The sequence below is a fragment of the Pristiophorus japonicus genome, chromosome 7 (genome assembly GCF_044704955.1).
Source record: "Pristiophorus japonicus isolate sPriJap1 chromosome 7, sPriJap1.hap1, whole genome shotgun sequence".
Classification (NCBI taxonomy): Eukaryota; Metazoa; Chordata; class Chondrichthyes; family Pristiophoridae; genus Pristiophorus; species Pristiophorus japonicus.
The window spans coordinates 275,126-301,186 of NC_091983.1; the positions used below are offsets into that span (position 1 = coordinate 275,126).

The window sequence follows — 26,061 nt, forward strand, 5'->3', positions numbered from 1 at the left end:
TTAACTTTCTATATTCCTCTTAAGATTCTAAAGTATTTAGCCGTTGGTATATAACATAAGCGTCCCTTTTTTTCTTAATCCTCCGCTGTAAGTCCCTCGACATCCAGGTGGCTCTAGAATTATTTTTCCCAGCCTTTTTCTTTAAGGGCACATGTTTGGCCTGAGCCTTCCGGATCTCCTCCTTAAATGCCCCCCACTGTTCCGACACTGATTTACCCACAAGGAGCTGTTTCCAGTCCACCATGGTCAAATCACTCCTTAACTTAGCAAAATTAGCTTTTCCCCAATTCGGAACTTTTATTCCAGGCTTATTCTTGTCCTTATCCATAACCAACTTGAATCTGACTGAATTATGGTCACTGGCACCCAAGTGCTCTCCCACTAATACCCCTTCAACCTGCCCAGCTTCATTCCCCAAAACTAAATCCAGACCGCCCCCTCTCGTGTTGGGCTTGCTACATACTGACTAAAAAAAGTTCTCTTGAATGCATTTCAAGAATTCCGTATATTCTATACCCTTCACACTAAATTTGTCCCAATCAATATTTGGATAGTTAAAATCCCCTACGATTACTACCCGATGGTTTTTGGACTTCACAGCAATTTGCCTACATATTTGCTCCTCTATCTCCCTCGCACTGTTTGGGGGTCTATAATACACGCCTAGCAGTGTGATCGCTCCTTTTTTATTTTTCAATTCGACCCATATGGCCTCATTTGATGATCCCTCCAACATATCATCCCTCCTCACCGCTGTAATAGTTTCTTTAATCAGTACCACAACTACCCATCCCCCACCCTCCTTTTTACACCCTCTCTATCTTGTCTAAAAATCCTGTAGCCAGGAATATTGATCTGCCAAACCTGCCCCTCTTTCAGCCATGTTTCTGTGATGGCTATCATGTCATACTCCCAAGTGTTTACCTGTGCTCTCAGCTCATCCGCCTTATTAGCTATACTCCTTGCATTAAAGTATATACCATTCAGCACCAGAAGACCTCCTTGCTTATTACATACTAAGCCCTGTTTCCTCGGCCTTACAGATTCGCTTTCTAGATTCTTGCTATCCAATTTATGCTTTACTTCGTAAGAACATAAGAAATAGGAGCAGGAGTAGGCCACACGGTCCCTCGAGCCTGCTCGCCATTGAATACGATCATGGCTGATCTGATCATGGACGCAGCTCCACTTCCCTGCCCGCGCCCCATAACCCCTTATCCCCTTATTATTTAAGAAACTGTCTACTTCTGTCTTAAATTTATTCAATGTCCCAGCTTCCACAGCTCTTCGAGGCAGCGAATTCCACAGATTAATCTGAGAGAAGAAATTTCTCCTCATCTCTGTTTTAAATGGGTGGCCCCTTAATATAAGATCATGCCCTCCAGTTCTAGTCTCCCCCATCAGTGGAAACATCCTCTCTGCATCCACCTTGTCAAGCCCCCTCATAATCTTATACGTTTCGATAAGATCACCTCTCATTCTTCTGAATTCCAATGAGTAGAGGCCCAACCTGCTCAACCTTTCCTCATAAGTCAACCCCCTCATCCCCAGAATCAACCGAGTGAACCTTCTCTGAACTACCTCCAAAGCCTTCCCTTCTGAATTCATTCTCAGGTTCTTGGGCCGGGGGTAGGGGGGGTTTATAAACTTGGGCTGGGGCGGAACTTTGGACTTGGTGGGGGGGGGGGCAGGAACTTGGGACTTGGTGGGGGGGGGGGGGCAGCAGGAACTTGGGCTGCGGCGAGGGGCGTCAGGATGTGCTGGGAGAACGGGGAGGGGCAGAAGGGTTCAAGGGTGGGGGTGATGGGGCAGGAATATGGCCGGGGGTGGGGGGGGGGGGGCTGGGGTCAGGAACTTGGGCGGAGGGGAGGGCAGTGAACCTGGGCTGGGAGGGGGGGGTGAGGAATTTGGGCTGGGGGGGGGGGGGAAGGGGTTCAGGAACTTGGGTTTGGGGGAGGGGTTCAGGAACTTGGGCTGGGAGTGGGAGGGGCTCAGGAACTTGGGGTGGCCGGGGAGGGGTTCAGGAACTTGGACTGGGGGGGGGGGTTCAGGAACTTGGGCTGGGGGAGGAGGGGTTCAGGAACTTGGGCTGGGGGGGGGTGAGGGGATCAGGAACTTGGGCTGGGGGGGGGTGAGGGGTTCAGGAACTTGGGCTGGGGGAGGAGGGGTTCAGGAACTTGGGCTGGGGGGGGGGGGTGAGGGGATCAGGAACTCGGGCTGGGGGGGTGGGTGAGGGGTTCAGGAACTTGGGCTGGGGGGGGGGGGTGAGGGGTTCAGGAACTTGGGCTGGGAGTGGGAGGGGCTCAGGAACTTGGACTGGGGGGGTGAGGGGTTCAGGAACTTGGGCTGGGGAGGAGGGGTTCAGGAACTTGGGCTGGGGGGGATTGAGGGGTTCAGAAACTTGGGCTAGGGGAGGGGTTCAGGAACTTGGGCTGGGGGGGTGAGGGGTTCAGGAACTTGGGGTGGGGGAGGGGTTCAGGAACTTGGGCTGGGGGGTGAGGGGTTCAGGAACTTGGGGGTGCGGGGGAGGGGTTCAGGAACTTGGGGTGGGGCGGGAGGGGTTCAGGAACTTGGGCTTGGGGGAGGGGTTCAGGAACTTGGGGTGGGGGGGGAGGGGTTCAGGAACTTGGGCTTGGGGGTGGGGTTCAGGAACTTGGGGTGGGGGGGGGGGTGAGGGGTTCAGGAACTTGAGGTGGGGGGGTGAGGGGTTCAGGAACTTGGGCTTGGGGGAGGGGTTCAGGAACTTGGGGTGGGGGGGAGGGGGTTCAGGAACTTGGGCTTGGGGGAGAGATTCAGGAACTTGGGGTGGGGGGGGGTGAGGGGTTCAGGAACTTGGGCTTGGGGGAGAGATTCAGGAACTTGGGGTGGGGGGGGGTGAGGGGTTCAGGAACTTGGGGTTGGGGGAGGGGTTCAGGAACTTGGGCTGGGGGGAGGGGTTCAGGAACTTGGGGTTGGGGGAGGGGTTCAGGAACTTGGGCTGGGGGGAGGGGTTCAGGAACTTGGGGTGGGGGGAGGGGTTCAGGAACTTGGGGTGGGTGGGGTTCAGGAACTTGGGCTTGGGGGAGGGGTAGTCAGGAAATTGAGCTGGGGCGGAACTTGGATTTGGGAGGGGGAGGGAAGCAGGAACTTGACCGGGGAGGGGGGTGGTGCGGGGGAGTTATGAACTTGGGCTGGGAGGTGCGGGTCATGAACTTAGGCTGGGACGAGGGGGGGGGGGGGGGGGGCGGGGTCAGGAAATTGGGTGGGGTGTTGAGACACTACTGGGAGGGGTCGCTCTCTCCTGTCTGGAGTCAGCAGTCAGAATAACTCGAAACATGTGAAAAAAATTAAACGCTTAATTATATAAAACAAAGAAATCATTGAGACATTCTTGATACAAAAAGACTTGCATTTCTACAGCCCCTTTCATAACCCAAGGATGTCCCAAAGCCTTTCACATCAATAATGTACTTTTGAAGTGTCGTCACTGTTGTAATGTCAGAAAGGCGGCAGCCAATTTGTGCACGGCAAGCTCCCACAAACAGCAATGTGATAATGACCAGATAATCTGTCTTTGTTATGTTGGTTGAGGGATAAATATTGGCCAGGACACCGGGGAGAACTCCCCTGCTCTTCTTTAAAATAGTGCTGTGGGATCTTTTACGTCCAACTGAGAGAGCAGACGCGGCCTCAGTTTAATGTCTCATCCGAAAGACAGCAGTGTAGCACTCCCTCAGAACTGTACTGGGAGTATTCTGTGTTGTGTGCTCAAGTCTCTGGAGTGGGGCTTGAAACCTCAACCAACCGAGCCAGGGCTGACAGTGAATACAGGGTACGCTTGCCAATTTACAAAAGTATAAATTGCATATTACAGATACTGCACATAGTGGCAAAATAAACTCTCAATGCACGTTAATATGTCCAGCAAAATGAAATTAAACAAGGGACTTACTTCCGGTACGCGCACTTGACATTGTAACCTGCTGCTGAGTTCATCACAGGGATTCCTAGATCCTGATAGACCTGCTTCCACACTGCACCACTTTCAATCTAGGGACAACAATGCAGTCGGTGAGTATTACTTTGTAACAAAAAGAAAGCACCAAAAACTCTAGCTCCAGTATGCAATATAATTCAAAAGCACCTGAACAAAATATACTGCCACATGCTGTATAGAGCAGCTGACACAATACCAAATAATGAAAACAGAAAATGCTGGAAATACTCAGCAGCATCTGTGGAGAGAGAAACAGAGTTAATGTTTCAGGTCAATGACCTTTCAGCAGGGCGGGAAGATGTTACATAGAAACATAGAAAATAGGTGCAGGAGCAGGCCATTCGGCCCTTCGAGCCTGCACCACCATTCAATATGATCATGGCTGATCATTCACCTCAGTACCCCATTCCCGCTTTCTCTCCATGTTCCTTGATCCCTTTAGCCGTATGGGCCACATCTAACTCCCTTTTGAATATATCTAACAAACTGGCATCAACAACTTTCTGTGGTAAAGAATGCCACAGGTTCACAATTCTCTGAGTGAAGAAGTTTTTCCTCATCTCGGTCCTAAATGGCTTACCCCTTATCCTTAGACTGCGACCCCTGGTTCTGGACTTCCCCAACATCGGGAACATTCTTCCTGCATCTAACCTATCCAGTCCCGTCAGAATTTTATATGTTTCTATGAGAGCCCCTCTCATTGTTTTAAATTCCAGTGAATATAAGCCTAGTCGATCCAGTTTTTCTTCATATGTCAGTCCTGCCATCCCTGGAATCAGTCTGGTGAACCTTCGCTGCACTCCCTCAATAGCAAGAATGTCCTTCCTCAGATTAGGAGTCCGAAATTGCACACAATATTCCAGGTGTGGCCTCACCAAGGTCCTGTACAACTGCAGTAAGTAGACAGTGATGTAACAGTTCTTAAGTAGTTGCAGAGCGAGGGAAAAAGGTGACTGTAATGAGACAAGTAGAGAAACAGAAGATGGGTTCGCAGGAGGTGTAAATGGTTACAGCAAGATAGCAGAGGGCAGGATAGCAGAGGGAAGCATGGAACACCTCCTCTTTTATCCCATCACCAGCCCCTTTCGCCTTGCACCATCATCCCTTTTGTCATTCAATCTCAGCCCTCCTCCTCTCCCCCCCCCACCCCCACCCCAACCCCCATTACAGATCCTTCCCCTTTTGTTCTTTCCCTGCCACCCTTTTCTCTGGCTCTGTGCTATCTTAAAAATCTCCAACATCTTTCAGTTCTTACTGAGAGGTCATTGAGCTGAGACGTTATCTCTGATCCTCTCTCCACAGATGCTGCCTGACCTGCTGTGTGCTTCCAGCGGTTTCGGCTTTTATTTCAGAATCAGAGACTGGTTACAGCACGAAAAGGTGGCCATTTGGCCTGTCGAGCCCATGCCGGCTCTCTGCAAGAGCACTTCAGGTACTGGTCCCACTTCCCCCAGCCTTTCCCCGCAGATCTGCACATTTTTTTCTTTAAAGTACTTATCCAATTCGAATTTTGAAAGCCATGATTGAGTCTGGCTCTCCCACCCTTTCAGGCCGTATATTCCAGATCCTAACCACTCATGTCGTCTTTGGTTCTTACATAAGAAATAGGAGCATGAGTAGGCTGATCTGATCATGGACTCAGCTCCACTTCCCTGCCCGCTCCCCATAACCCTCAAAAATCTGTCTATCTCCGCCTTAAATATATTCAATGACCCAGCCTCCACAGCTCTCTGGGGCAGAGAATTCCATAAATTAACAACCCTCTGAGTGTCCTAGTTTTAGTTTCTCCCATGAGTGGAAATATACTCTCTGCATCCACCTTGTCGAGCCCCCTCATTATCTTATATGTTTCAATAAGATCACCTCTCATTCTTCTGAACTCCAATGTGTATAAGTCCAACCGACTCAACCTATCTTCATAAGTCAACTCCCTCATCTCCGGAATCAACCAAAAGAACCTTCTCTGAACAGCCTCCAATGCAAGTATATCCTTCCTTAACTACGGAGACCAAAACTGTATGCAGTACTCTAGGTGTGGCCTCACCAATACCCTGTACAGTTGTAGCAGGACTTCTCTGCTTTTATACTCTATCCCCCTTGCAATAAAGGCCAACATTCCATTTGCCTTCCTGATTACTTGCTGTACCTGCATACTAACTTTTTGTGTTTCATGTACAAGGGCCCCCAGGTCTCTCTGTACTGCAGCACTTTGTGCAATTTTTTCTCCATTTAAATTATCTGTTCTATTATTTCTGCCACAGTGGATAACCTCACATTATACTCCATCTGGCAACTTTTTGCCCACTCACTTAGCCTGTCTATATCCCTTTGCAGATTTTTTGTGTCCTCCTCACAATTTGCTTTCCCACCCATCTTTGTATCATCAGTAAACTTGGCTACATTACACTCGGTCCCTTCATCCAAGTCATTAATATAGATCGTAAATAGTTGAGGACCCAGCACCGATCCCTGCAGCACCCGACGAGTCACTGTTTGCCAATCGGAAAATGACCCATTTATCCTGACTTTCTGTTTTCTGTTAGTTAGCCAATCCTCTCTCTATCCACGCTAATATATTACCCCCAACCCCGTGAGCTTTTATCTTGTGCAGTAACCTTTTATGTGGCACCTTATCTAATGCCTTCTGGAAATCCAAATACACCACATCCACTGGTTCCCCCTTATCCACCCTGCTCGTTACATCCTCAAAGAACTCCAGCAAATTTGTCAAACATGATTTCCCTTGCATAAAACCACGCTGACTCTGCTTGATTGAATCATGCTTTTCCAAATGTCCCGCGACTGCTTCCTTTATAATTTTCTCAATGACAGATGTTAGGCTATAGTTTCCTGCTTTTTGTTTGCCTCCTTTTTTTAAAATAGGAGCGTTACATTTGTGGTTTTCCAATCTTCTGGGACTGCCCCAGAATCCAGGGAGTTTTGGTAGATTACAACCAATGCGTCCACTATCTCTGCAGTCACTTCTCTTAAGACCCTAGGATGTAAGCCAACAGGTCCAGGAGACTTGTCCGCCTTTAGTCCCATTATTTTACCTAGTACTACTTCATTAGTGATAGTGATTGTATTAAGTTCCTCCCTCCCTATAGCCCCTTGATTATCTACTATTGGGATGTTTTTAGTATCTTCTACCGTGAAGACCGATACAAAATATTTGTTCAACATCTCTGCCATTTCCCTGTTCTCCATTATTAATTCTCCAGTCTCATCCTCCAGGGGACCAACATTTACTTTAGCCACTCTTTTCCTTTTTATGTACCTGTAGAAACTCTTACTATCTATTTTTATATTTCATGCTGGTTTACTTTCATAATCTATCTTCCCTCTCTCAATCATTTTTTTTTAGTCGTTCTCTTGCTAGCTTTTAAAAATTTCCCAATTCTCTGGCAGAAGACTAATGGGAGGCCAATCACCTTAAATCTGTGTCCTCTGGTTCTCGGTCCTTCCCCCAATAGGAACAGTTTCTCTATCTACTCTGTCCAGACCCCTCATGATTTTGAGCACATCCATCAAATCTCCTCTCAACCTTCTCTGGTCTAAGGAGAACAATCCCAGAATTTCTAATCGATCCACATAATTGAAGTCCCTTATCCCTGGAATCATTCTCGTAAATCTTTTCTGCACCCTAAGGCCTTCTTCCTACAGTGCGGTGTTGGACACAATACTCCAGTTGGGGCCTAACCAGTGATTTATAAAGGTTCATCATAATTTCCTTGCTTTTGTACCCTATGCCTCTATTTATGAAGCCCAGGATCCCATATGCTTTTTAACTGCTTTCTCAACCTGCTCTGCTACCTTCAATGATTTGTGCACACATACCCCCAGGTATCTCTGTTCATGCACCCGCTTTAGGATTGTACCCTTTAGTTTATATTGTCTCTCCTCGCTCTTCGTACCAAAATGTATCTGTTCGCACTTTTCTGCGTTAAATTTCATTGGCACGTGTCCACCCATTTGCACAATATTTTGCTTTTGTTTTGATAAAGTAAATTAGCAGAAACTGTTTCCAGTGGTAGAAGAGTTAGTAACCAGAGGACACAGACTTAAGGTAATTGGCAAAAGAACCAGAGAAGAATTTGTTTTAAATACAGGGAGTTGTTGTGATCTGGAATGCACTGTCTGAATGGGTGCTGGAAGCAGAGTCAATAGTAAACAAAAGGGGAATTGGATAAGTACGTGAAGGGGAAATATTTGCAAGGCGATGGGGAAAGAGCAGGGAGAGTGGGACTAATTCAATAGCTCCTTCAGACAGCCACTACTGGCACGATGGGATGAATGGCCTCCTCCTGTGCTGTATCATTCTCTGATTCTGTATTACGATACAAAGTAATATTGCTCACAACATTCCATTTAAGATTGGATGGGACATTTATGACTATTATGCTTCTTTGAACTGATGACTGTTGTATGAAGCTACTTGCTGGAGAACAGCAGAATGAGTACCGTGTTGGATTATTGCGATGGTGATCATCATTGCTGCACCGGTGGAACCCCCGAAAACTGAGCTGTATCTCGGCTGCCACTGGAGGAGGGTGAACAAGCCCAGAGAGAATCCCAAAACTCCTGACCACCAACAACTTGGGATTGAAATTTGGTTTCTAACGCCACCAGTTAGTGCCGGAGAGAGGCGGCTAAGTGCTTATTGTCAGCGGGAAGCAGGTTCCTGGGCTCACGGTAAATTTAGTTGGGCGGTGGGTATGGTACCAAGACGTATCGCTGCACACACTACCGCCACCCATGGGGTGACGTCATCGAGCGGCTGCGAAATTAGGTAGGTACGGTGGCCTTACCGGCAGGCGTCCATACGGCCTGGGAAAGCTGGTGGGACATCGGGAATCCCGGGGTGGGAGTGTCCAGAGATCAAGGTAAGTTGTTAACTTTAATTGTTACAGCATTTATATATTAATGGCACCAATGGGGACGTGTGAGTGTGGGTCAGAGAAGTTTTCGTAAACTTTTTTTTCCCCAGTTTTTCCAACTCGAAAGCCGGCAGCCTACCGTGGGGAAATTCAGTCGGCCTTCTGAGCTAACACTCCATTGGCGCCCGAGGATGAGCGGTGCATTGCCACTTTTAGCGCTGCTCTCTCATCTTTGGGCGGCAAAACTGAATTTGGCAGTTTGAGGCGGTGATTACCGCCTGCCGGTAAAATCACCGATCAGGCAGTGTCAACGCCTCCAAAACAGCAGTACCGAACTTTGACCCCCTTGTATTTATATAGCGTCTTTAACGTCCCAATGATCTTCCGAGGAGCATTATTAAACAAAACCAAGCCAGCTAAGGAGATATTAGGGAAGTTAACAGGTAGGTTTTAAGGAACATCTTAAGAAACAAAGACTTGGACTTACATAGCACCTTTCATGACCACCGGACGTCTCAAAGCGCTTTACAGCCAACAAAGTACTTTTGGAGTGTAGTCACTGTTGTAATGTTTAAGCATCATAAAGGAGGAGAGAGAGGCAGACAGGTTTAGGGAGGGGATGCCAGAGCTTAGGGCCAAAGTGGCTGACGGCCATCAACAGATGTTAAACTGCAGGAAATGGCTGGATTTCATTTTTTAAGCTGTTCTCAAGATGCAGCTGGGTGACACTGACAAGGCAAGCGTCTTCTCGGCCTTTTGGCTAAGATCATGCGTAACTGACCTGACAGGGGAGTAACCATGACCCCAAAGTGGTTCTCCCTGGATCAGGAAGGTATATGCTTGCTTTTTGGAAATAGGAGGTGGGTGGGGTGGATTGACCCATCCACCTCCACGGAGGTGTGTGGGGGGCCTGACCCATCCACCTCCATGGCATGAACCTGGTATTGCAGTACTTCCAGGAACGGTGCAGTGGCTCTCGGCCTTTTGGCTAAGAGCATTGGCGCAGAGTGATCCTTGATGTGTGCAAGGTGACCTCTGGCGTTTGTGATTTGACAAAGAATTGGAAAGATTGGCTACGAATTTTTTAAAAAAGCGACTCTCATCACCTGAAGCAATTTGTGTCCTTTAATAAGCATTAATGCTCATAATTATTTCCTCCCCCGCCAACCCCCCCAACAAAGCCTTGGACATATTGGTCTTTATACAGGAATAGAGTTCAATCTTGGATGAGCCCTTCCCCCTGCCTCTCCCCAATTTATTTTGACAGCACTGTGACGTTAACCTGATCACAAATACTGAAACTCTCATCCAGCCGCGGCTATTCTAATGCACTCTTGGCTAGCTTTCAATCTCCCACCCTCCATAAACTTTCGCCCAACTAAAACTCTGCTGCTCGTGGCCGAACTCGTACCAAGTCCCACTCATCCATCACCCCGATGCTCGGCGACCGAGACTGGCTCCTTGTTTTCAGATCCCTCCACGGCCTCGCCCCTGTCTATCTCTGTAACCCCCTCCAGCCCCACAACCGCCCGAGATCTCAGCACTCCTTCAATTCTGGCCTCTCCCTTCACTGCACCATTGTTGGCCGTGCTTTCAGCAGCCTAGCCCCAAGCCCTGAATTCTCTCCCGAAACCTCCCCGCCTCTCTCTCCTCCTTTATGATCTTCCTTAAAACCTGCATCATCCCTCCTGAAATCTCCTTATGTGCTCGGTGTAAATTTTTGTCAGATTACACTCCTGTGACATGCCTTGGGAGTTTTCCCACGTTGAAGGGACGCGGAAACACTAGAACAGGCTTTACGTACAGCAACATGATTCTATCAGACGGAAAGAGAGTTTGAGCTGTCCCAAACTGAATGCACGCTGCTCTCTATAGATTGCAAACTTCACAGAAAACCTCATTTACCTATTTTAATTAAAATCACCCCAAACAAATGGAAAAAGTCACCTGTCTACATAGTTAGTGCATGCACTGTGACTTTCAACAGAGGGAGACTGGGGGTGAAGTTGAAAGTAACTCAATTTGATTAATTGGGAGACTTTTCAAGCTAAGGCAACTGCAGCTATTAACTAACTGGCTCTGAAAATACAAGGGGATGGATTTTTGGCATGTTGCTGCCTCTGTTTTCTCCCGCGGGGGGGGGGTAGAAATTATTTCTGGGCGGACGGCCAGCTTCCAGTGCCCCGCCGGGGGGATATTCAGTGCCGGGTTTGCGGGGCGTGCAGCAGTACCACCCGGGAGAGGTGAGCCGGTGTGCAATGCCCCCTGGTCGCGACACCATCTCGATATTTGTTTCGCGCCCCATAGCGCCCCCTAGCGGGACCGCGTGTGAAAGCTGGCGGTCCGAGCTGTACCGGCCGCAGTGAGTGTTGACCTGAGGCAAGTGAGATTGTTTTTCAATCTTTTAATTTTTGCAATTTTGACGTGGTGTCAGTCAGGTATTGGGTATGTTTTTGGTGTTTTTTTCCCCCAGATTTTTTCTCCACGGAAGCCTCTCTCTCAGGGCGCTCTATGGCCTCACACCCTAAAAGAGCAGTGCAACGCCTCCCTTAGCACCCCGCCCCACACTCGGGGCCCAGCTGAATTTTGCGGCTGGAGGCGCAAACCATTTCCTGGCGCAAAATTTACCGCTCCGTCAGGATTAACGCCACAACAGAGGCATGATCGAATTTCCGCCCCAAGGACGACTGCTGCTGGTTATGGTGGTGCAGACGCTGCAATCTCCCGAGGACACCAGTTCAACCCCTGGTATAAAAATATCTGACTGGTGGGTAGTACAGCGCGCTGCTAGTCCGACATAGAGCACCATGGAGCAATACCGTGCAGCTCTGTCGCCTCCCAATTTCCCCACCCAGTGAGTTCCTGACCTCAATCACCATCACAAGGACTGAGCCGTCGCGATTCAGGCTTCTCGCACCCAACATAAACGCCAGCTGCCATAAGCCAGCACTTCCTACGAACTGAAGTGAGGCTTCTTGCACAAAGTAATCTGGGATATGAGATATTGTGGCCCAGCAAACAATAAACAAATTTGCTGTCTCTGGATCACATGCAGGATTTCCACTACATGTCCGCGTCACTTCTGAAGACAATTAAAATCTGCCTTTCCAAACACTATTGCAACAGGCTGAACCGGTTCCTTCAGCGAGAGAGTCATTCACAGAAGCAAAACAGTAACAGAACACAGCTAACTTGTGTTCTGAACATCAAAGTGCTGACCACACTCGACCAGTTCTACTGGGCAGGCCACATTGTTCGCATGCCCGACACAAGACTCCCAAAACAAGCGCTCTACTCGGAACTCCTACATGGCAAGCGAGCCCAAGGTGGGCAGAGGAAACGTTATATGGACACCCTCAAAGCCTCCCCTGATAAAGAGCAACATCCCCACTGACACCTGGGAGTCCCTGGCCAAAGACCACCCAAAGTGGAGGAAGTGCATCGGGAGGGCGCTGAGCTCCTCGAGTCTCATCGCCGAGAGCATGCAGCAAACAAGCGCAGGCAGCGGAAAGAGCGTGCGGCAAACCAGTCCCACCCACCCCTTCCCTCAACCACTGTCTGTCCCACCTGTGACAGAGACTGTAATTCCCGTATTGGACTGTTCAGCCACCTAAGAATTCACTTTTAGAGGGACTTCTGATGATGATGATGATAGTACAGCAAGTTGTTGAAGTCAGTCAACAACACAGCAGCTTCTGACCAGTTCGTGAAAGGGTTCAACAGACAAAGTTGTATTCCTTTGGCTGCCCTAAGAAAGCCAAACACACTTCTGAAAGGGAGTAAGCCCCATAATCCCTACTAGTTACTGTTGTTGTCAGGATTTTGTATGGAGCTGCACCTTGTCTCCCCATCTGTTGCAGCTATTTCAAAAACATAACTAGCTGCTGCATTAAAAGTGTCGGATTCTGATATCCATAAAACTTTGAAACAGTGTCACCTTGAAGGCAGCAGTCTGTGAGACAGAATCACTTTACTCAAACAATGGGCAGTGGGTTCCATAAAGCATACACAAATCTATGCTGATGTTTGACAAGGACTGTTTCTGTTATCCCCAGCAGGCTTTGTTACAACTAGCATGTATATAACACCTTTAACAAAAACATCCTTCACAGAGGGATAATCAAAAAAATATAGACACCGAACCAAAGGGAGATATATTTGGAGGGGCAACTAAATGCTTGGACAAAGGGGTGAGTTTTAAGGATCGTCTTGAAGGAGAGGAAGTTGGAAAGACAGAATGATTTAGGGAAAGAATTTCAGAGTGTGGGACCAAGGTGAATGAAGGCTCGGCAGGCAAGGGTAAAGCGATGGGAGGGACTGATGCGTAAGAAGCCAGAGCCAAGCAAAAAGAGTGTTTGGGGGTGGTGGGGTGGGGGGGGGGGGGGGGCGTGGGTAGGGCTGGAGGAGGTTACAGAGATAGGGAGGGGTGTAGGGCTGGAGGAGGTTACAGTGATAGGGAGGGGTGTAGGGCTGGAGGAGGTTACAGTGATAGGGAGGGGTGTAGGGCTGGAGGAGGTTAGAGAGATAGGGAGGGATGTAGGGGCTGGAGGAGGTTACAGAGATAGGGAGGGGTGTAGGGCTGGAGGAGGTTAGAGAGATAGGGAGGGATGTAGGGGCTGGAGGAGGTTAGAGAGATAGGGAGGGATGTAGGGGCTGGAGGAGGTTAGAGAGATAGGGAGGGGTGTAGGGCTGGAGGGGGTTACAGAGATAGGGAGGGGCATAGGGCTGGAGGAGATTACAGAGATAGGGAGGGGTGTCGGGCTGGAGGAGGTTACAGAGATAGGGAGGGGTGTAGGGCTGGAGGAGGTTACAGAGATAGGGAGGGGTGTAGGGCTAGAGGAGGTTACAGAGATAGGGAGGGGTGTAGGGCTAGAGGAGGTTACAGAGATAGGGAGGGGTGTAGGGCTGGAGGAGGTTACAGAGATAGGGAGGGGTGTAGGGCTGGAGGAGGTTACAGAGATAGGGAGGGATGTAGGGGCTGGAGGAGGCTAGAGAGATAGGGAGGGGTGTAGGGGGTTACAGAGATAGGGAGGGGTGTAGGGCTGGGGGAGGGTACAGAGATAGGGAGGGGTGTAGAGGCTGGAGGGAGTTACAGAGATAGGGAGGGGCACAGGGCTGGAGGAGGTTACAGAGATAGGAAGGGGTGTAGGGCTGGAGGAGGTTACAAAGATAGGGAAGGTTGTAGGGCTGGAGGAGGTTACAGAGATAGGGAGGGGCAAAGTCATGATAGGATTTAAACACAAGGATGAGAAGTTTGAGGAACCAGGAACCAATGTAGTTCAGCAAGAACAGGGAGTGATGGGTGAATGGGACTTGGTGTGAGATAGGATACAGGCAACAGAGCTTTTGGATGTGCTGAAGTTTATAGAGGATGGAGTATGGAAGGAGAGCGTTGGAGTAGTCAAGTCTGGAGGTGGTAAAGTGAATGAGGAATTCAGCAGCAAATGGACTGAGGTGGGCGATTGTATGATTAATGTCTTGATTAATGACTCAATGATGCATGCTAAACTGCTCCTAATAGTGAGTGAACTGCGAGTCTTCCCTTGTCTGTCGAACAAGAGGATAAAGCTTTCACTTTGCCCATTAAGCCCTAATTTTACACACTTCCTCCAATGTGGACTTCACAAAAATTGGAATTCAGAGTCACTATTTACATAGCAATGAACTATTGGTGGTGGGAATCCCAAGTCTCACAATTTTCCATATTTCACCTAGCCATGCTACACTTAGTATAATCACGTTTAAAGCAGTTAGACTACTTCCCAGCTGTGAAATCCCATATCATCAAACCGTTGAGTCTTTTTGAAGCACAACAATACTTAATGAGACATCCACTGGAAGCTGGGCACTCCCCAACCATCAGTGGTGCTTGGACACAAAGTGAGGTGGGATGAAAGGGAATGAAAATTCTCTGCGGCAATTAAAATCAAACCTGACTCGTGAAACCAGCATTACTCACAACTAGTGATTGAGGCCGTCACGCTCGTTGTAATTGGAACAGCAGCAATACCTTAGGATGAAAGATTTGGAACCTTTCAAAAACTGTCAAGGTTTATAAACTCTTTGCAAAAAAACAGGAACAAATCCATGTACACTGTTTATCTGGGTCAGGTAATGCAGGCACCGAGCGGTTTGTATTGTGCTGGCATTAACTGAACAGGAACCCTTTTTGGCAGTCAGTCTCCCCGGTCAGGCTGCTGTGCAAGGATTGTAAAGAAAATCTATGCTTTACATTCCATAAAACAGACTCATGCTTGCTCTCCTGTTAATGAGCCCCTCCAGAGAATTGTTTAAACCAAATACTCACACTATCAAATCCTCCCAGTTCATGTACAAGTCTATACAGCTTGAATAAATTCAGATCCCTGTAGCCAAGCACAGGACGTTTGTTGATTGGAGTACCTGCAGTTAAATAAAAAGACAGGTAACATATAAACACCGTTTTAACTAAAATTGATGCCATTTTGGTTGCTAATTCAGTCTCTCAAAGGTTAGATCAATGAAATTAGTCATAAAATGAGTAAAACAGCGAATAAACATTTCTTCCTTTCTCTCTCCTTCCCCACCAATCCCAGCTGCAGGCTCCGCAAACACAGCGCTCTTCATAATCGCTTGCCGGTCAGTCCCACCCTGCAACGAGCTCACAGCACATCTGCTGTCCCAGGAGTGGGACTGAGGCACAGGTGACTACTGACACCAGGCTACTGACCGCAGGTGATCAACCCAACCACTTTCAGCAATGGGCCATCAACCTTGCGATTGCACCTAATCCCAACATCAGTAGCAATCAAGAGGCAGCAAGATAACCGTTCGGGTTACAGGGCGCTGGACCGTCAGGGCACCTCCCAACTTCTCCGCCCCCCCCCCCCCCCGCCTCCCAGGTCAAAACCCAGGCCTGGGTTCATTTCGTGGGTTTGCCAATGTCCCGGCTGGTCCCAGGCACTGAACCCCACCTTGCAAAGGAAGGGGCTGACCAGCAAAAATGGTCAGTGCCCCCGTACAAGTGCAGTTGCAGCCGGACTGATTGCAGCCAAGCTCACGTCCCAGAAGCAGACTCTCGGAGTAAAGTGTGGTCATGAGGGGGGGAAAACCCCAGATGATTAAAAATTTAAACACAACGTAGCTGACATTCTGACAGTGCCGGTTTTGGCTTCGTGGTCAACTCACGGCACACCTTTCAAAGTAAAGAAACAGCCAAGACAAGACTCTCACCTCGATCCTCCATGAACTTGTACAGTTGTTGCAGGAAATTTTCCCTTTCCTCTGGAAAAGGTTCCACATCTTCCTAAATATTGGTGGTGGTGGTGGTGGGGGCGGGGGAAAGAAGAGAGGAAAAATATATAAAACTTTGCTTTTGAGATTCTATAACTACGTACCGGATACCATGGATACAAACAGAGGCACTAAGGGCACTGCTCTGCTGACAGTCAAATCTATAGGTTTAGTTGCTATTGAAGTCCTTCAAACATTAGATCAAAGCACTTTAACCATAATGCATAAAGAACAAAAGTAATATATATATATTACTTTAAGAAGAAAAAAAAAATCAATGCAAGAACTGTCACCTGAGTACTTAAAACATACTGAAAATAAAGGGGGGGGGTGGGGATGAGAAAATGGATTTGTACAAGGGTTACAAAAACACCAAAGGAGTGGGCAGGCAGACCACTTGTTTCCAGGCCTCTGATCTTGAGCCAGCTGCTAGGCCATGAGGACTTGCTTATCCTTCTGGCAACGAGTTCAAGATCAGGAAATTACTGTGAGGAACAAGGACTATGATTGCTTTTCCCCCTGGATGATGTTGCATGTTGATACAATTTGCTGCTTGGTATTTTCTATATATATGTATTTTGGATTATTTGGCATCCAGTGAAACACAAAGGTTTGCCATTGATGATCACGCACCAGTGATGAAAGGAAGTAGTTTGACCTGGGCCACTGATTATGGAGCTTCACAGGAGTGTGTTCACAGAAGTGTAAAGGATGAAAGTGCACGCTGTTACTTTAGAAAATTTGCCACCAGCTGATGAGTTTTGAGAGAGTGAAGGGATGGGGAACGATTCAAGCAGATAGACTTAAGAACGACAGGTGGATTTAGATAATATAAAGCTACGCTTGGGTGAACAGAAGGATTTACAAGTGCTGACCAAAGCTGACCATTCAGTAAATGTACAATCAACGTGGTTGTACTGAGATGCAGCTCAGGGATATGTGGCTGTTGGAATGTTAAGTGAAATTCTGAGCATTCTTCCTTCAAAGGGCCATTAGTCCACCAGAGCTGGTACAGAGGCTGATTCAGCGACTTGGGTTTCAGGTTCACCTACATTGGCTCCTAGTCTGGCAACACTTCGATTTTAAAATTATCATCCTGGTTTTCAAATCCTTCCATAGCCTCGCCTCTCCCCATCACTGCAACCTTCTCCAGCCAGACAACCTCCTGAAATATCTGCGTTCCTCCAATTCTGGCCTCTTGAGCATCCCCGATTTGAATCACTCCACCATTGAGTATTTTGTGCAGTTTTGGTCTCCTAATCTGAGGAAGGACATTCTTACTATTGAGTGAGTGCAGCAAAGATTCACCCCGGGACTGAATCCCGGGATGGCAGGACTGACATATGAAGAAAGACTGGATCGACTTGGCTTATATTCACTGGAATTTAGAAGAATGAGAGGGGATCTCATATAAAATTCTGACGGGATTGGACAGGTTAGATGCAGGAAGAATGTTCCCGATGTTGGGGAAGTCCAGAACCAGGGGTCACAGTCTAAGGATAAGGGGTAAGCATTTCGGACCAAGATGATGAGAAACTTCTTCACTCAGAATTGGAAACCTGTGGAATTCTCTACCACTGAAAGTTGTTGAGGCCAGTTCATTAGATATATTCAAAAGGGAGTTAGATGTGGCCCTTACGGCTAAAGGGATCAAGGGGTATGGAGAGAAAGCAGGAATGGGTACTGAAGTTGCATGATCAGCCATGATCATATTGAATGGTGGTGCAGGCTCGAAGGGCCGAATGGCCTGCTCCTGCACCTACTTTCTATGTACCTTCAGTTGCTTGGGCCCTTAGCTCTAGAATTCCCTCCCTAAACCTTGGTACCTCGTTCTCTTCCTTTCCTCAATACCTTCCTCTTTGACCCAGCTTTTAGTCACCTGTTTTAACACCTCCTTCTGTGGCTCGGTGTAAAAAGTTGCCCGATTACGCTCCTGTGAAGCGCCCTGGGATGTTTTATTACATTAAGAGTGCTGTGTAAATGCAAGTTGTTGTTGGGAAGAAAGACTCCCAAAAATGGACTCGTTGATTGAAAAAAGACAAGTATCGAAGTTTGAAATATACCGAAACAAACAAACCAGTAAAAACATGTCAAATTAAGAAGCTTCAAGAACAAAACTGAGATTATAAAGAATTTTTCTTGCTCAGGGAAGAGTGGCTATGTGGGGCAGATTCGAACATTTAATTATACATTTAGCTTTAATCAGCTGGTTATTCAACTGGCTTGGAGCAGTTGATGTCCGTAAGGGCAAGTTCAGACAGAGATTATTGAATTCCATGTGCATCAGCCGTGGCTCAGTGGGTAGCACTCTTGTATCGGAGCGGTAATCCAGGCTGACACTCCCAGTGATGTACTGAGGAAGAGCTGCACTGACAGCTGCCGTCTTTCAGATGAGACGTTAAACCAGGTGGATATAAAGGATCCCACTATTTTGAAAAAGAGCAGAGGAGTTCTCCCTGGTGTCCTGGCCAATATTTATCCCACAACACACATCACTAAAACAGATTATCTGGTCATTATCTCACAGGCATATAAATAGTAAACGGGTAAGTAAGAGGGGGTTGGGGCTGATTAGGGACCAAAAAGGAGATCTACGCATGGAGGCAGAGGTATGGCTGAGGAACTAAATGAGTACTTTGCATCTGTCTTCAGCGAGGAAGATGCTGTGAAGGAGGAGGTAGAGAAGATACTGAATGGGATAAGAATTGATAAAGATGAGGTATTAAAAAGGCTGCCAGTACTTAAAGTAGGTAAGGTTAGCATTAGATTGAAAGAAGCTTATAATGTTGCGAAGAATAATAGTAAGCCTGAGGATTGGGAGAGTTTCAGAAACCAGCAAAGGATGACCAAAAAATTGATAAAAAGGACAAAAATAGAATGAGTAAAAACTAGCCAAGAAATATAAACACAGATTGTAAGAGCTTCTATAAATATGTAAAAAAGGAAGAGAATAGCAAAAGAAAACATTGGTCCTTTAGAAGCTGAGACAGGAGAAATTATAACGGGAAATAAGGAAATGGCAGAAACATTAAACAAATATTTTGTATTTGTCTTCACAATAGAAGACCCAAAAAGCATAGCAAAAATGGTGGCGATCCAAAAGTCTAATGAGGGTGAGGAACTGAACGTAATTAATATAAGTAGAGAAAAAGTACTGAGAAACGAATGGGACTAAAAGTCCCTGGACCCGACGACCTACATCCTAGGATTCCAGAAGAGGTGGCTGCAGAGATAGTGGATGCATTGGTTTTGATCTTCCAAAATTCTCTCGATTCGAGAATGATCCCAGCAGATTGGAAGGTAGCAAATGTAACCCGCTATTCAAGAAAGGAGGGAAAGAGAAAACAGGGAACTACAGGCCAGTTAGCCTAACATTAGTCGTTGGGAAAATACTGGAATTCATTGTTAAGGAAGTGGTATCAGGGCACTTAGAAAATCATAACATGATTAGGCAGAGCCAACATGGTTTTATGAAAATGAAATCGTGTTTGACAAATTTATTAAGAGTTTTTTGAGGATGTAACTAACAGGGTAGAGAAAGGGGAACCAGTGGATGTAATATATTTGGATTTCCAAAAGGCATTCGATAATGTGCCACCTAAAAGGTTACTACATAAGATCGGGGCTCATGGGTGTGGAGGTAATGTATTATCATGGATAGAGGATTGGTGCATGGACAGAAAGCAGAGAGTCGGGATAAATGGGTCATTTTCAGGTTCGCAAGCGGAGGTGGCCCAAGGACTTGGGCCTCAGCTATTTACAATCTATATTAATGAGCTAGATGAAGGGACTGAGTGTAATGTATCCTAAAGTTTGCTGATGATATATGGTTAGGTGGGACAGTAAGCTGTGAGGAGAACACAGAGGGCTAGAAATTTGGTATCGCCCATTTTGAGGTGTTATGCCTGGCTGGTCAGTAAGTGTAGCGCCTTGTGAAAGTTAACGGCGTCTTCCGCAAAATTTGATTTCAGCGCCCCAAGAGGGAAATGGATCGGTAAATCAGTCGTTGCACAATTCTCTTAGAGTGGTGAAGCCGGAAATCGTAGCGATAAATTGCCAGACGAACGTGGATGAGGCAATGGTCGACAGCGGCTTCTTAAAGGAAAGGTAAGATAATTCTGTGCAAGTGCTGCTTCACCATCGCAGTCTGGTCAGAGTGGCAACATGGGTGAGGGCTGAGCCGTCAGCGTGCCCACCGATTTTCAAATGCAGCCCTGGAGGCATTAATAGAGGCTGTGCAGAGGTGAAGGGGTGTCCCACAGGCAGAGAGTGACAGGAGGCCACCCCCTAGAGTTTTCAGGCGTTTGTGGAGAGAGGTGGTACCGCACATGTCTGCAAGGAGCACAGTGCCCAGAACTGGACATAATGTCACAAGAAGTTGATCGACCTACTCAGTCGTCAGGGTGAGTACCCTTTCTATTAACCTCAGGATGCCAGAATGTGAACTGAACTGCCTCACACTACCTGCTCCTTCACTATGTGTACCAGCCCATGGTCTTAGTTGCTGAAGAGAGCTGCAAAGTTCCACCTCAGTTCAGCAGCCATACAACCTGGGCCTCCAAGCGTAGCTCTCCCTCTTGGTCCCGACTCTTACTACCTTGTCACTCTATACGCCTTACCCTGAATCTTAGCTGGTAGCCACCTATTCCCACCGTTCACACAGCCACTCTGCGCAGCTGAGAATCAAATGGGCATCTGCACAAATCCACATAGCAGCTATTCAACTCTGCAAGGCACACGTGGCAGACGATGAGCTTCTCGGTTTGTAATTGCAGGTCGAAACTCGCTCACAACAGGCGACAACAAATGCCTGAGCTCCACGCCCTCACAAAGGTGGAAGAGCGAGTGTCCGCCCTCATGAGGGCGATAGTGGTCGGGAAGCTGAACCCCCGGGGACAGTGACGGTATGTTCATCCCTTTTCCTCTTAAGTGAGACCATTTACCCCTGTAACCACATGCCTTTCCCACTTCTACATATAAAATGTCCAATGTCACCTCCTCCTTCCCTTCCTACCCCCTCCCCTGATGCAAACCACACTCCTGTTGCTTTGTAATTACAGATAATGAGCCAGAAGCGTCCACCTCCAACGACGGGGGTGACGACGAGGAAGTGGACGACAGTTCTGCGCCAGTTCAGCAGGATCCATCTGCTGCAGACAGTGGGGACACCAGCTTAGTGGACGAGCCGATCTTCCTGGACACAGTGGCCTGCATCAACGCCAAGCACGAAGGGAAGCTCGGCGGCCAACTCACCGGAGGATGAGTCGGCACCCGAGTCCTGCTGAGAGTGACGCAGATGTGGTCCTGGATTTGGAGGCCATGACGACAGAGCATTGATAAGAGATGGCAGAGCAAGATGCACTTGCTGAGAGGTTGAGGGAGCCCATTTTGGCAAGAACCGCAGCCTTCTGACACACTGCTTCTCAGACATGACCAGATAGGAGAAGCGCTCCCGATAAACCCGTGGGGGGTAATGCCTTCTGTCCCAACATCTACGGGGTCTCCTCATTCGTGGCCCCAAGCTCCCTTCTCACTTGACGCTGCCGACCAATAGCTTGGAGGAGACAGTGGCATAATAACATTGCACCCATGTAAATGCACACCTAAAACCACTACTTAACTGTAACTGTGAAGACAATCTGCCGCAGCAATCTAAGAGGTTCACGCACAGTGCTATGTGGAAACGTAGCACTCATTGTGACCTCTGAGTAACCCGGTTGCTCGTCCCTTTAAATACCCTCCCAACATTGCACAAAGAAGCTGGGAGTGCCTGCTCTCTCTGGCGTGTTCAGTGGCTGTCGGTAAGTGAGACGCACAAACCGGGGCGCGAGCAGGGCATTGCACACGTACTGACGTCATGATCTGGCCGTCGTTAGAGGGCGAGACAATAATGTTTAGCACCGCCGGTAAAAGTCAACCAAATTTCACAGGCGCCGCTAAAATTTCCAGCCGTTAAGCCATGAACGATGCATTCCCGCCACTCCGAGGCATGAGCGGGAGGCAATACCCAACCGAAAGTCTCGCCCAAAGAGTCTGCAAAGGGACATAGATCGACCAAGTGAATGAGCAGTAAAGTGACAGACGGATTATAACATCGGCAAATCTGGGGTTATTCACTTTGGTCGGAAGAATAGAAAATCAGAATATTTTTTTTTAAAATGGAGAGAAACTTTTAAATGTTGGTATTCACAGAGATTTGGGGGTCCTCAGGCAAGAAATGCATAAAGTTAGCGAGCAGGTACAGCAAGCAATGAGAAAGGCAAATAGCATGTTGGCCTTTATTACAAGAAGCTTGGAGTATAAGATTGTACAGGGCCTTGGTGAGACCACACCTGGAGTACTGTACAGAGTTTTGGTTTCCTTATCTAAGGAAGGATATACTTGCCTTGGAGGTGGTACAACAGAGGCTCACTAGATTGATTCCTGGGATGAGAGGGTTGGCTTATGATGAGATATTGTGTAGAATGGACCTGTACTCTCTGGTGTTTAGAAGAATGAGAGGTGATCTCATTGAAACGTAAAAGATTCTGAGGGCGATTGACAGGGTAGATGCTGAGAGGTTGTTTCCCCTGGCTGGAGTGTCTAAAACTAGGGGGCACAGTCTCAGGAGAAGGGGTAGGCCATTTAAGACCAAGATGAGGATTAATTTCTTCTCTCAAAGGGTTGTGAATCTTTGGAATTCTCTGCCCCAGAGGGCTGTGAGTGCGGAGTCATTGAATATATTCACGGCTGAGATAGATAGATATTTGAACTCCAGGGGAATCAAGGGATTATGGAGATCAGGAGGGAAAATAGTGTTGAGGACTATGATCTTATCGGCCATGATCTTATTAAATGGTGGAACAGGCTCGATGGGCCGAATGGCCTACTCCTGCTCCTATTTCTTACGTTCTTAGGTAAGTCACCAGGACCGGATGGGATGCACCCTAGGACACTGAGGGAAGTGAAGGAAGAAATCGCAGAGATAATCGCCATAATCTTCGAATCCTCCTTAGAAATGGGAGTGCCAAAGAACTGGAGAAGTGCAAATGTTACACCCTTGTTCTAAAAAGGGTGTAAAGATAAACTCAGCAACTGTAGGCCGGTCAGTTTAACCTCAGTAGTGAGGAAGCTTTTAGAAACAATAATCAGGGACAAAATTAACAGTCACTTGGACAAGTGTGGATTAATTAAGGAAAGCCAGCATGGATTTGTTAAAAGCAAATTGTGTTTAACCAACTCGATCGAGTTTTATGATGAGGTAACATAGAAATTAGGTGCAGGAGCAGGCCATTCGGCCCTTCGAGCCTGCACCACCATTCAATAAGATCATGGCTGATCATTCAACCTCAGTACTCCTTTCCTGCTTTCTCTCCATACCCCTTGATCCCTTTGTCCGTAAGGGCCATATTTAACTCCCTTTTGAATATATCTAACGAACTGGCCTCGACAACTTTCTGCGGTAGAGAATTTCACAGGTTCACCACTCTGAGTGAAGAAGTTTCTCCTCATCTCGGTCCTAAATGGCTTACCCCTTATTCTTAGACTGTGACCCCTGGTTCTGGAACCCCCCAGCAATGGGAACATTTTTCCTGCCTCTAATCTGTCCAATCCCGTCAGAATTTTATATGTTTCTATGAGATCTCCTCTCATTCTTCTAAACTCCAGTGGATACAAGCCCAGTTGATCCAGTCTCTCCTCATATGTCATCCCGGGGATCAGTCTGGTGAACCTTCACTGCACTACCTCAATAGCAAGACCGTCCTTCCTCAGATTAGGAGACCAAAACTGAACACAATATTCCAGGTGTGGCCTCACCAAGGCTCTGCACAACTGCAGTAAGACCTCCCTGCTCCTATACTCAAATCCTCTCGCTATGAAGGCCAACATGCCATTTGCCTTCTTCACTGCCTGCAGTACCTGCATGCCAACCTTCAATGGCTGATGTACCATGACATCCAGGTCTCGTTGCAACACCCCTTTTCCTAATCTGTCACCATTCAGATAATCTGTCTTCCTGTTTTTGCCACCAAAATGGATAAACTCACATTTATCCACATTATACTGCATCTGCCATGCATTTGCCCACTCACCTAACCTGTCCAAGTCACCCTGCAGTCTCTTAGCATCCTCCTCACAGCTCACACCGCCACCCAGCTTAGTGTCATCTGCAAACTTGGAGATATTACATTCAATTCCTTCATCTAAATCATTGATATATATTGTAAATAGCTGGGGTCCCAGCACTGAACCCTGCTGCACCCCACTGGTCACTGCCTGCCATTCTGAAAAGGACCCATTTATTCCAACTCTCTGCTTCCTGTCTGCCAACCAGTTTTCTATCCACGTCAATACATTACCCCCAATACCATGTGCTTTAATTTTGCACACTAATCTCTTGTGTGGGACCTTGTCAAAAGCCTTTTGAAAGTCCAAATACATCACATCCACTGGTTCTCCTTTGTCCACTCTACTAGTTACATCCTCAAAAAATTCTAGAAGATTTGTCCCTTTCATAAATCCATGCTGACTTGGACTGATCCTGTCACTGCTTTCCAAATGTGCTGCTATTTCATCTTTAATAATTGATTCCAACATTTTCCCCACCACCGATGTCAGGCTAACCGGTCTATAATTCCCTGTTTGCTCTCTCCCTCCTTTTTTAAAAAGTGGTGTTACATTAGCTACCCTCCAAAGTCCATTAGGAACTGATCCAGAGTCAATAGAATATTGGAAAATAATGACCAATGCGTCCACTATTTCTAGGCCACTTCTTCCTTAAGTACTCTGGGATGCAGCCTATCAGGCACTGGGGATTTATCGGCCTTCAATCCCATCAATTTCCCTATCACAATTTCCTGACCAATAAGGATTTCCTTCAGTTCCTCCTTTTCGCTACACCCTCGAACCCCTAGTATTTCCGGAAGGTTATTTGTGTCTTCCTTAGTGAAGACAGAACCAAAGTATTTGTTCAGTTGGTCTGCCATTTCTTTGTTCCCCATTATAAATTCACCTGATTCTAACTGCAAAGGACCTACGTTATCTTCACTAATCTTTTTCTCTTTACATATCTATAGAAGCTTTTGCAGTCAGTTTTTGTGTTTCCTGCAAGCTTCCTCTCTTACTCTGTAACAGAGAGGGTTGATGAGGGCAATGCGATTGACATGGTGTACATGGATTTCCAAAAGGCGTTGGACAAAGTGCCACATAATAGGCTTGCCAACCAAGCTGAAGCCCATGGAATAAAAGGGACAGTGGCAGCATGGATACAAAATTGGATCAGTGACAGGAAACAGAGAGTAGTGGTGAACAGTTGTTTTTTGGACTAGAGGAAGGTATACAGTGGTGTTCCCCAGGGGTCGGTACTGGGACCTCTGCTTTTCTTAGTATATATTGATAGAAAGAATGAGGAAATATAAACTAAAGGTACAATCCTAATGGGGGTGCATGAACAGAGATCTGGGGGGGTATAGGCACAAATCGTTGAAGGTGGCAGGGTCGGTTGAGAAAGCAGTAAAAAAAAAAGCTTACGGGATACTGGGCTTCATAAACCTGCAAGGTTACGGACCTAGAGCTGGTAATTGGGATTAGACTGGATGACCTTTTGTTGGACAGCGCAGATATAATGGTAAGCACTGCAGGGAATAGAATACGGCCAGGGTGATCTCCTCGACTAGTTTCGATCGCCTGGATGGGTCGGAGAGGAATTTTCCCAGATTTTTTCTTCCTAAATTGGTCTGGGTTTTTAATTTGGTTTTTGCCTCTACCATGGCTCTGGTTGGGGTGGAACGTAGAATGTTTCAGTATAAGGGGTAACGCAGTTGTGTGGGGCGGACTGGTTGGGCTGGGTGCTCTTTGCCTCTCCGTCATTGTTCATAGGTTTATATGTAACCTTCAGGGCTGCTGACCGAGGGCCATGCGGCTCTGTGTCGGCCGGCGCGGACACCATGGGCCCAA

At 47.3% G+C, this 26,061-nt stretch overlaps 1 protein-coding gene and 1 pseudogene across 2 annotated transcripts in view; one reads left to right on the forward strand and one right to left on the reverse strand.

The window, feature by feature from the left end:
- The window catches only part of arid4b (AT-rich interaction domain 4B), a 212,052-nt gene that overhangs the window by 89,119 nt on the left and 96,872 nt on the right, over positions 1-26,061 (reverse strand). For both annotated transcript variants that reach the window (XM_070884649.1, XM_070884648.1), the window contains exons 13-15: positions 16,066-16,138; positions 15,161-15,255; positions 3,932-4,029 (exon numbers count right to left, since the gene is read on the reverse strand). In XM_070884649.1, the coding sequence (XP_070740750.1) occupies positions 3,932-4,029; positions 15,161-15,255; positions 16,066-16,138 (266 nt within the window). The remainder of the gene's footprint in view (positions 1-3,931; positions 4,030-15,160; positions 15,256-16,065; positions 16,139-26,061) is intronic.
- LOC139267609 (U2 spliceosomal RNA) lies at positions 9,594-9,828 on the forward strand (annotated as a pseudogene).